Raw genomic sequence first — 11,592 nt, 5'->3', positions numbered from 1 at the left:
TTTAGTTGGGATGGCATTTGTAGTTTGGGCAGGGGGTGATGAGTCTTTTGGGCAGGTGTAGGGGGTGGAAGGTTTCTGGACTGAGGGTGATAAGTCCCAGATAGATGCAACCGGCCTGGAGCATCAGGGCGGGACCTAAAGTCCTATTTTGTTTTCTCCGAAGTTAGATGATTCAGCAAGGGCCTTTGAGACTGTTGTTTTCTTTTCTAGGCCCAAAGACTCTGTCAGACTATAAAGAAAGTTGAACGCGGAAGAATGGATGCTTTTGAACTGTGGTGTTGGAGAGGACTCTTCAGAGTCCCTTGGACAGCAAGGAGTTCAAACCAGTCAGTTTTAAAGGAAATCAGTCCTGAATATTCACTGGAAGGACTGATGCTGAAGCTGAAACTCCAATACTGTGGCCACCTGATGTGAAAAGCTGACTCATTGGAAAAGACCCTGATGCTGGGAAAGATTGAAGGCAGGAGAAAGGGACAGAGGATGAGATGGTTGGATGGTATCAGCAACTCAATGGACATGAGTTTGAGCTGGTGATGGACAGGGAAGCCTGGTGTGCTGCAGTCCATGGGGTCGAAAAGGGTCGGATACGACTGAGCAACTGAAATGAAGTGAGTGACTCCCTTTTTTTAATTTTTTTCTTTTGCTTTCTGCCATTAGGGAGGTTTTGTCTACGTATCTGAGGTTACCGATATTTCTCCCTGCAATCTTATTCCAGCTTGTGCTCCGTCCAGCCCAGCATTTCACAGGATGTCCTCTGCATATAAAGTCAGCAGGGTGACAGTATGTAGTCTTGCCGTCCTCCTTTCCCAATTCTGAACCAGTCCGTTGTCTCATGTCCAGTTCTAACTGTTGCTTCTTGACCTGCATACAGGTTTCTCAGGAGGCAGATATGGTGGTCTGGTATTCCCATCTCTTTAAGAATTTTTCAGTTTGTAGTGAACTACAGAGTCAAAGGCTTTAGTATAGCCAATGAAGCAGAAGTAGATGTTTTTCTGGAATTTCCTTGCCTTTTCTGTGATCCAACAGTTAGTGGGGAGGTTTGTCCACGTATAAAATGCAGACACGGGATGCACAGTGCAGGAGGGAGGAGGCCAAAGGGCAGGGCAAATCTTTTCTGTTTACATTTTTCTTGTCTTCCCATAAAATGTGAGTTTTATTTCATACTTCTAAACTTAGTACTACTTCGCTAGGAGGGATTCCCAGATGTGGTTCCCATGGTCAATGGCCTGTCCTGGGCTCTGGATCCAGGGGAGAAAATGAAACCACAAGCCTGATTTCAGCTCCTCCCTAGCCTCCAGGCCCACCCAACCTAGGAGGGCTTGGAGCAGCTGCCAGGCCTGAGGGTGATGCTGTGCAGGGTACTGTGGGAGTCCTGGGCATGACGCCTCTGTGTCCCCATTTCTTTTATTACAGGAAACAGCTTTCACCCAGCCTCTATGACCTTCCCTGAGTTTCAGTGGCAGATTCAAACAGTTGTTCTTTAGGGAGGGGAGGGGATGTGAGAACAGGGAGGAAAAACAAGTCAAGGGCAGTCTTGGGGCAGGGTCCTGTTTCCCCATCAGCAGACAGACATAACTATATCTTTGAGCTCTTCTCCAGACACTGAAGCTTCTCCAAGTGGAGAAGTTAACTGTTAACGATGGCATGCTGCCCACAAGCACGGAGACCCCAGACCAGCTGGACCTGAAGGTTGATGATGTTGACTCCGGTTTACCTCACGAACCTATTAGAAGAATGTCCTCAAGCTGATCACACCCTCTTTGGATAATTAATATAAAACTTGTCACCATCTTCCCCAAGTTGGGACACATGGTCCTGAGGACAGGGGCCTGCTGTGTACCTCTTTGCCTGGCAAAGCAATAAAGCTATCCATTTCTTCTTGCTGTTGCTGTTTAGTTGCTAAATTTTCTCCAGCTCTTTGGCACCCCATGAACTGTAACCCACCAGGCTTCTCTGTCCATGGATCTTCCCAGGCAAAAGTACTGGAGTATCCCGCCACTTCCTTCTCCAGGGGAGCTTCTGACCCAGGAACTGAACCTGTGTCTCTGGCTTGGCAGGTGGATGCTTTACCACGGAGCCCCCTGGGAAGCCCAATCCTTTTCTGCTTCACCCAAAACTCTATGTCACCGAGACTGGATTCCACACCAGAGTACAGAGAAGGTGAGATTTCGGCCTCAAGGACAGAACTTGTACCCTGGGTGCCCCTGGCCTCAGGGCGGCCGGGGGGCGAGGGTCGACGACCCAGACTCCCAGACCCAGGCCTGCATGCCCAGGGCCCCTCTCATGGCCTCCCGAGGCGGCGGCTCAGATGCAGAGTCTCAGGTGTCCAGGTCTCTCCGAGACTCCGCTCGACCGCGGCCTGAAGCCTCAGCCTTTACCCCTTGATGCTCGACGACCCTCACTCCAGTTCCCGCTGCAAACGACAGAGGAGGGAAAGTGAGCCGGTGCGCCGTCGGGGACCGCGCAGCCCTGGGTGTGCTTCACTCCAGGGGGAGCTCCGCCCCGGGGACGCATCAGTTCAGGGAAATAATCACTTCCACGTCCCAGAGGCGCCCCGCTGCAGGGGGTGCACGCTCCGGGAATCACGGCCCCCAGGGACGCGTCGTGGAGGCGGGAGCGCCTCTCCTGGGTCACCGCTCGGGGGTGCATCGCTCCCTGGAAACCATCCGGGGGCTGCATCGCCAGAAGGATGTGCGTCCCTCCGGCATAACCACGTCTGGGGCACACCGCCGGGGGGACTCAGCGCCCGCGGGACTCAGCGCCCGGGGGACTCAGCGCTCCGGGGCGCCGCCCTGGCTGAGTACAGCTCCTGCGGCGCCGCTCCGCGGGGCGGGGGCCGTCTCGGGGGCGGGGCGCCGCTCCGGGGGGTGGGGCGCCGTCTCGGGGGCGGGGCCCCGTCGGCGCCGGCGCGCAGGTCCGCCCTCCCGCGCCGCGCCCGGATTGGCTGCGGCCGGGGGCGGGGCCCGCGGGGCATTGTGGGTCCCCCGCTCTCTCCGCCGCTCGCCATGTCGGGCTCCCCGGTGAAGCGGCAGAGGATGGAGAACGCGCTGGACCAGCTCAAGCAGTTCACCACCGTGGTGGCCGACACGGGCGACTTCCACGGTGAGGCCGCGCTGGCCCCCGCGCTCATGGGCGGGCCCGCGCAGCAGGGAGAGACTTCGGGCGCGCGGGGCGCCGGCCCGCCGGGCGGTGTGGCGAGGCGGGGGAGAGCCCGGGAGCGCGGGCGCGGGGCTGGGGGACGCAGGGGCGGCGGCGAAGCCCGGCCACCCGGCTTCCTGGGCCGAGAAGTCTGTCCCCCTTCTCCTGGGCGCCCCTTGCCAGACGCCTCTGCGCCTCGCCCCCGCCCCCGCTTCGTCCCTCGTCCCCCCTTCGGCCCTGCTGTTCCCCGCCCCGCTTCTCCCTTGCTCTCGGGGCCCCGTGCTCGGTCCGCTTCACCGTCGGCCGGGGCGTGGGTGCCTCAGGACCCGAACGCGCGGGGCCCGGCGCCCCCGTCCTCTCTGCGCTGCTGGAGTCCGCGGGGACCGCCAGTGGGTCAGGGGACGGTGTCTCAAGTACCTAGATTTGAAGAGCGATTCCTGGTCCGCCGTGGCGATGCGAACCCCTTGTGGTTACATGGGGCAGTTTTCGTTGCGCGAATGTTGAGCAGGAACACGAGTTAGTTTTGGGCCCAGAAAGACCAGACACTGCGAATGCCGCCACCTGCTTCTGAAACCCCTTGCTGCACCCTTCCCACCCCTGCCCAGGGGACAGCTGTGCACGCTGGGGACCACGGCCGGGTGCGGGCCAGCTAGACGTTCACCGCCTGGGACCAAGGAGCCCCGGGGGTAAAGCCCCACTCACTGCAGGGAGGCAAGCAAAGCTTGCCCCAGGTTTAGGTTTTCCTGGCTTGATTCACCTTCCTGGGAGGGAACTGGGGGCTTGGCCTTCCCATCCTCTGCAGCAGAAACCCAGACGAGGTGCCCTCCATTCACATCCTCTGTGAACCATGAAGGCTGTCAGAGAAATCGTGAAACTCTCCGGGGCTGGGAGTGCGCCGGGGCACACGGTAGGGAAGGACTTCCTCGTTTCTGCTTTCTCATGGTGACTTGAGAAACAGGCTTTATTTCCTCTTTGGTAAGAATAAGACACTATCTCACGAGCTGAGGAAAATGAGTAAGCATATTTGGCTGCTTAAATATAAACACTGGCGATGGTGATGGGCTTGAGTCCAACCTGTACGTTAAACCAGCTGACAGAAGGTTCCCTCCTGGTCAGAGCTGGGCGCCCTGGGAAATTCCAGCTCCGGCTGACCTGCGAGGCCACCAGCTTCTTCCCACCCGTCCCTCCCTGGTCCAGGCCTCTGGCAGTGACCTCACCAGGATAGAGGGTCTGGGAAGGTGGCTGCACATCTTCCTGCTCCTTTTTGGTCCTAATTTATTTGTTTTTGGCTGCACTGGGTCTCTGCTTTGCACGGGCTTTTCTCTAGTTGCGGCACGCGGGGGCTGCGCTGCAGCTGCAGTGGAGCGCCTCTCACAGTGGTGGTCTCTCTTGTGGAGCATGGGGTCTCGGGCTCAGGGCTTGGTACTTACGGCTCGAGGCTCAGTACTTGTGGTGCACCAGGCTTAGTTGCCCCAGGGCGTGTGGGATCATCCGGGCCCAGGGACCGAACTCACGACCCCTGCAGTGGCAGGCCGGTTCTTACCCACTGCCTCACCAGGGTGGTCCTGGTTTGTTCCTCTTGGTGTGGAGTGTTGCCCATCTTTGCTGAGTCTGTTTTGTTTTCCTGTTGGGTCTCACTGGGCAGCAGCTGCAGGCTGGCTGGTCTTCAGGCTAACTCTAACCCCTGACCTCTGTCACTGTAGGCCAGTGCGTCCGGAGGCGTTGTGGGGAATGCTTGCTCTTTGTTCTCCTCTTTAGAAACGTCTACACCCAGGTGCTGACACTGAAGGTTGCTAACTGAGTGTTCGTGACTTTATTTAAAAGCACGCGTATTGATAATGTGAGCAGCGCACTGGGTGTGTCTTAGCTGCTCAGTTTTGGCTGCCTCTTTGTGACCCCACGGACGGTAGCCCGCCAAGCTCCTCTGTAGAATACTGGAGGGGGTAGCCATTCCCTTCCCCAGGGGATCTTCCCAACCCAGGTATCTAACCTGGGTCTCCTGCACTGTAGGCAGATTCTTTACCAGCTGTGCCACCAGAGAAGCACGTAGCTGTAGTGTCAGCTTTACGGTCACTTTATGGACTGAAGGGTCTTGCCTTCGGGGCATCATAAGCCTCTTTGAAAGTAAGTCAGAGCTGTGGATGCTCTTCCCGGCTCCCCGCCCCACGCCAGGCTCGTGTTCTGTGTAAGGGTCCCTGGAGCCTGAAGCCCGTCTCTTGACCCCAGATTTTGTTTTCGTTTTGTTAAAAGTCGGCATTATCAGGGCACTGTCTCCAGCGCGTGACGCTGGGCCTCCGCACGTTTGTGTAGCTCCGCTCCGGAGCGTGCTTCCTCAGCTTGTTATTTTGAAATGATTGGTGGAGTCCAGGAAGTCGCAGAATTGGCTCATAGGGTCCCACGAATCCTTTTGCCATCACCTCCCCGGGTGTTCTGTGTGGCTGTGGTGTGATATCAGAACGGGGGACTTGCTGCCAACATGGTGCTGTGAGCAGGCTGCAGACTGGCCCTGCGTTCCCTAGTTTCCAGCTGCCCAGAGGAGGGGGCGTCCTCTGTGGCGGGTTCTTACGGCCGCCAGGACGGGCAGGATACAGCTGTTCCCAGCCCCTGAGAGCCAGCTCCCTTCCCTGTTTTCCATCTCTGTAGTCTTGTCATCAGAAGATACTTTGAAAATGCTAACTTGCCAAATCAACTTACTGAACCGGCTAATCCTGGAAGCTGAGTTTTGATGAACTTGAGCTCGGCATTGCCCTGTGACAGCCGGGGCCTCGAGACTCCTTGGAATTCCCGCCTGGTTATCAGGAAGGAACAAGGGTGTTAAAAGAACAGTTTGAAGGCCCGTGTCCAGCCCCTCTGCGGCTGACCTGGGCGCCAGCACCTGCGGACGCCGTCGGTCTCCTGGTCGCCTCCCTCCCTGCTCCTTGGTGCTGGGCAGCTCTTGGCCCTTGGCACGGCTGCTCGCTGGCTTAGCCTCCAGGTTTCCTCACTGCGCTCAGCTGCCTCTTGGCCAGCCTTCCTGCATGAAGTGTGGCCGCGCCCTACTTGGCTCTGTTCCTGTGTTTAGGGCTTTCAGGGGTCATCTCAGGTTTCTGGGTGGAAGCGGGCACTCCACTGACCCCTGGCTTCCCACATTTACTTCCCAGCCATCGACGAGTACAAGCCCCAGGATGCCACCACCAACCCGTCCCTGATCCTGGCCGCCGGCACAGATGCCAGCCTACCAGGAGCTGGTGGAGGAGGCCATTGCTTACGGCAGGAAGCTGGGCGGGTGAGTGCGGGGCTGTGGGTGTGGCCGGGTCTGCCTGCTTCCCACCCCTGAGGCCAGTTTGCCAGGGTTTTAGGCTCCAGGAAGGAACGCTATCTGCTTTCTTGCGGGCATCACCCACTGTGAGTAAACAGGTCGCTGAGTTTTTGCTGGCAGGAGCGTGTGGACAGCGCCCCAGAGTCCTCCCCCCGTTTGCAGCCGGTGTCCTCAGCCCTGGCAGCCGCAGAGCTGCTTTCTGGCACTTTGCTACCTTCTGACAGTTGTGTTGGAGTGAGAGTCACTGTCTCAGTGAGCAGTCCAGCTCATTCTGGCGCGTTCACGCGTGCAGTGGTGCAGCCACAGTCCAGCCCGAGGATGTGCTCGCCTCCTAGAGTGTTCTCTCGTGCCTCCGCCTGCGACCACAGACGGGCTCTTCTCTCCATAGACTCACCTTTGCTGGGTTGCATTTTAAATGTTCATCTGGGTACTGCTCAGCTGAGAGTGGGCTCGCAGGGAACAGCGGCGCCTGGCAGGAGCTGTGCCCCTGGCAGGAGCTGTGCCGGGCTGGCCTGTCCCTCTCTGGTGCCCTGTGTGCTGAGGTCAGCTGTGTGCAGGGGTGGCAGTCATGCCCGGGGCCTGCCCTGCCCCCCGCTGTGCACCCTGTGCTGGCGGCTCCCCTCGCTTCGCGATGCTCCTGGAATTGGTGGCGAGGCAGTGCCCTTAGTGATCAGCAGACTGGCCCTGCTCTCAGGCCGGAGATCTTTGTGGTCCATCTTGGAGCCGCACTGTGCCCTTTATTCATCTGCCCAGGCAGCTTCAGAGAGGTTGGGAAGAGTGTTTTGTTCAAGCCCCCAAAGATGGGAGGGCTCAGCTCAAAGGATGGAGACACTGGAGATGAGGCAGGTATGGCCGCCCCTGTGTGAGCAGCCTCAGAGCCTGAACCAGCTGCTTTTTTGGGGAGAGGACGGGCGCTTGAGCTCGGCCCGTCGGGGAGCTGAGGTGTCCTGTGAGCCATGTGGTGTGGCCAGAATTTAAAAAGAAAGAAAATGGATAAGACGGTCAGTTTCCTGATGTGAATTTCATCACCACTTTAAAAGTTTTTTAACAAAAAAGATGGTGGGAAAAGAATTTGGGAAGCAGGTAACAATTTTTGTAGAATCCTGTGCATTTAAAAGTAAGCTTCTAACCTAATTTTTTTCCCTTGGAATTTCAGGTCACAAGAGGAACAGATTACAAATGCTATTGATAAACTTTTTGTGTTGTTTGGGGCAGAAATACTGAAGAAAATTCCAGGCCGCGTATCCACGGAAGTGGACGCCAGGTAAGGCCTCAGGGCCGCCGGGTGGGGGTGTCAGGAGCAGCAGCCGCTGTTGTTCCCGGCGCCACGTGCTGCTGTGGGCGCCTGGCCTCCGCCTGCGTCTGCCCCACTCAGCCGCTGCAAGCGGGCGCCCGGTCCCCCGCAGGCTCTCCTTTGATAAGGATGCAATGGTGGCCCGCGCCCGGCGCCTCATCGAGCTGTACAAGGAGGCTGGCATCAGCAAGGAGCGGATCCTGATAAAGCTCTCGTCCACCTGGGAAGGAATTCAGGCCGGAAAGTAAGTGTCCCCGTGAGCGAGGAGCTGCTGGGGCCTCTGCCCGTCCTGGGTGGGCACCTCGGGCAGTGGGCCTGTGCGGTGCCGCCGGCAGAGGTGTCGTCTGCCAAGGACAGAGTGGGAGTCGGCTCCCCCCAAGTACGCTGGGCGCGGAGGGGGCAGGCGGTCGTGGACAGGACGCTGCCCTCGCGCCCAGGCTCAGCTGTCCTGGGAGCGCCTGGCCACCCCCACGGGTCCCTGTGTTGTTACGGCCCCACACCCTTCTGCCTCTAAACGCTTCCGCCGGACGGGACCGCGCCGCACGTGTGTGGCTTCCCTTGCTTGGCTCACGTTCCAGGCTCACGTGCGCCATGCGTGTGGCAGAGCTGAGTCCCCCGTAAGGAGGTCTCCCTGTGTGTGCACACCTTCCAAGCACATCCTCCCGGGGCACGTGGCTGCCCGTGTTGGATAATGCTGAGCGTGTGCCTGGGGCGCTCTCCTGTGGGCACACACCAGCGCCGGAGTTGCTGGGCGTGTGCCCGGGGTGGTCTCCTGTGGGCGCACACCAGCGGCGGAGTTGCTGGGCGTGTGCCCGGGACGCTCTCCTGTGGGCGCACACCAGCGGCGGAGTTGCTGGGCGTGTGCCCGGGACGCTCTCCTGTGGGCGCACACCAGCGGCGGAGTTGCTGGGCGTGTGCCCGGGACGCTCTCCTGTGGGCGCACACCAGCGGCGGAGTTGCTGGGCGTGTGCCCGGGACGCTCTCCTGTGGGCGCACACCAGCGGCGGAGTTGCTGGGCGTGTGCCGGGGCGCTCTCCTGTGGGCGCACACCAGCGGCGGAGTTGCTGGGCGTGTGCCCGGGGCGCTCTCCTGTGGGCGCACACCAGCGGCGGAGTTGCTGGGCGTGTGCTCATGGCGTTGGCCACCCGAGGTGGTGCTGTGCCCCCAAGGCTGTGCTTCTTGACCGCTTCCCTGTGGCCCGGTGGCCGGGTGCCTCTGAAACCATCCACCGGGACAGGAACTTGGCTGGCAGGTGGTAGAGCGTGGCCAGGACCCCCTTCTCGTGGCCGGCCCTGGCGTCATCTGGGGGACGGGCTTTCTGCAGGCTGACCCAGAGGGCGGGGCCTTGGGGCCGGTGAGGCTGTGGGATTGAGGCAGGGCGCTGCTGCGGTTGGAGCCGGCTCCGTGATCTCCAGCCCAGAGATCCTTTTTTTCTTCGGCTGTGCTGGGTCTTCACGGCTGCCTGGCCTTTCTCCAGGTGGGAGGCGGGGGCTCCGCATTGTGGCGGCTCCTCTTGTGGAGTACAGGCTCCGGGGCTTGGGGGGCATGTGGGGTCTTCCCGGACCAGGGACTGAAACTGCGTCTCCTGCATTGGCCCAGCACGGAGGTTCTGTGACACGGGAGGACTGTGTCTGCAGCTTTCAGGGGGCCTCTCACCGTGCTCCCTGTTCTGAAATGTGGGTTTGATGAGGTCTAGTTGCCCACAAGCCACTGGCCTGAGCTCGCCCTGGTGAACTTACTCACGAGGGTGGGGCGCCCCGCCCCTGCCTTCCGGGGCTGACCCGTGCGCCGTCCGTCCCCGCAGGGAGCTGGAGGAGCGGCACGGCATCCGGTGCAACATGACGCTGCTCTTCTCCTTCGCCCAGGCCGTGGCCTGCGCCGAGGCTGGCGTGACGCTCATCTCGCCCTTCGTGGGCCGCATCCTTGACTGGCACGTGGCCAACACGGACAAGAAGTCCTACGAGCCCCAGGAGGACCCCGGTCAGTGGCCCCCCCCCACCACGGGCCGGGGCAGGGGGGTGCTGTGCCGCGTGCTTCTCGGGGGTCCCAGGACTGCGGGTCGGGCGGCACGGATGGCAGCTCCCGTGTGTCCCCCAGGAGTGAGGAGCGTCACCAAGATCTACAACTATTACAAGAAGTTCGGCTACAAAACCATCGTCATGGGCGCCTCCTTCCGCAACACGGGCGAGATCAAGGCCCTGGCTGGCTGCGACTTCCTCACCATCTCGCCCCAGCTCCTGGGGGAGCTGGTCAAGGACCACAGCAAGCTGGCGCCTGCGCTCTCGGCCAAAGCAGGTAAGACCACCCCTCCCGCCTTCCGCCAGCCTCGGGCTCCGCTCCGTCCCTTGAGGCTGTGGAACCTGGAGCCTCGGGGCGGGCTGCCTCCACCCGGCAGGGGGCCTCACTGAGCCCGGCGGCCCCGGCATCTGCTCCGCAGCCCAGGCCAGTGACCTGGAGAAGATCGAGCTGGACGAGAAGGCCTTCCGCTGGCTGCACAACGAGGACCGCATGGCTGTGGAGAAGCTCTCTGACGGGATCCGCAGGTTCGCCGCGGACGCGGTGAAGCTGGAGCGGATGTTGAGGGTGAGCGCCGGGCCAGGGTTGGGACGGGCGCCTGGGCAGGAGGGGTCGTGGGCCGGCAGGAGGGGCGGGGCCACGGCCCGGGGGCGGGGCCGCTGTCGGGAGGGCCCAGGGCGGCAGGCCTGGCCGGGGCGGGGCGGGGCGGGGCGGGGCGGGGCGGGGCCGGGCCGGGCCGGGGGCGGGGGCGGGGGACAGCCTGGTGGGCGCACCCGCTCACACCACTCGTTTCCAGGAACGGATGTTCAGCGCAGAGAATGGAAAATAGCGCGGCACTCGAGGCTGGACCACGGATCTGTGCGTCTCTGAATTGGCGCCTAATTGCACATGCTTTTATGATGAATCTTGGGTTTTTTTTTTACTAATTGGAGCGGGACGAATCATAGATTTCTGATTTATGTGAAAATCTGCTCAGCCGCATTAAAGCCCTCACTTTTCCTTCCTGTCTGTCTCCTTCCCGGGGCCTGATGAAGGCAGGATTAGGTCAGCAGCCCCGTGGGGACCCCCAGTCAGTGGTGACAGCCCCTCGCCTGCTGCTGGGCAGTGACCTGAGAGCTTCGACTCTGAAGGCGGGGACCCCCAAGCTTCTAAGCTGTGCCTGCAGAGCTGGGGTGGGGGGTGCTGCCCAGACTTTCCTTTGGCCCAGGTGCCTTTGGGGGGTGGTGGTGCCACCTTGTGGGGACAGCGTGACATACTCGGTCCTCAGCTTCCACACCTCACGACCGAGCGCCGGCGGGCAGCTTGCACTTTGCTGCACCATTTGGACTTTGCAATGGGCGTGCTGCACTGTGGAGGGCTTGGCAGTGGGTAGTGACGGGGGGTCCACAGGAGAGCCCTTCCTCTCCCTGTGACCAGCCTGAGTTCCTGGAACTGAAAGGGGGTCAGCGCGGGGCCGGGGGGAGGCCGGGTCTGGGGGTCGGCGTGGGCGGGTGGGGGGCCCTGGGAGCAGGACAGGGTGGCTGGGCGTCCAGGTCTGCACCAGGGGAGCCAGGTGTCGGGATGGCCTGTGGGACACACCTCAGGTCTGGATGTGCACACTGTCCTCCCTAGGGGCCCTGCCAGGCCGGGCTTGTCCCCCATAGCTCCATGCAGGGCAGCCCGGCCCCTGGGAGTGTGCCTCTGGAGCTGCCCTCCCAGGAGCAAGAGCAGTGCTGGGTGGGCAGGGCTCAGGGCAGGCACCACGCTGCCAGTGTTCTGGCGGGGCGGGTCTTCCCTAGCCCCCTGCCAGCTGCTTGTCGCCAGCTTGGGTCAGAGAGCGCACAGCGTCCTGCAGACCCTCACGACA

General features: G+C 61.0%; 1 protein-coding gene across 1 annotated transcript; it reads left to right on the top strand.

The window, feature by feature from the left end:
- The first annotated feature begins 2,948 nt into the window (after positions 1–2,948).
- On the top strand, positions 2,949–10,745 carry LOC102184409 (transaldolase). The gene is given in 9 exon segments (XM_018045558.1): positions 2,949–3,102; positions 6,279–6,337; positions 6,339–6,403; positions 7,593–7,700; positions 7,843–7,974; positions 9,535–9,710; positions 9,828–10,025; positions 10,168–10,313; positions 10,543–10,745. Coding segments are annotated over 9 exon segments (1,014 nt in total). The 5' UTR covers positions 2,949–3,005; the 3' UTR covers positions 10,576–10,745.
- Positions 10,746–11,592: the final 847 nt, after the last annotated feature.

The sequence above is a fragment of the Capra hircus genome, unplaced genomic scaffold, assembly GCF_001704415.2.
Source record: "Capra hircus breed San Clemente unplaced genomic scaffold, ASM170441v1, whole genome shotgun sequence".
Lineage (NCBI taxonomy): Eukaryota > Metazoa > Chordata > Mammalia > Artiodactyla > Bovidae > Capra > Capra hircus.
Note: the sequence above shows the minus strand (reverse complement) of the source record. Positions and strands in the feature narration are given on the sequence as shown.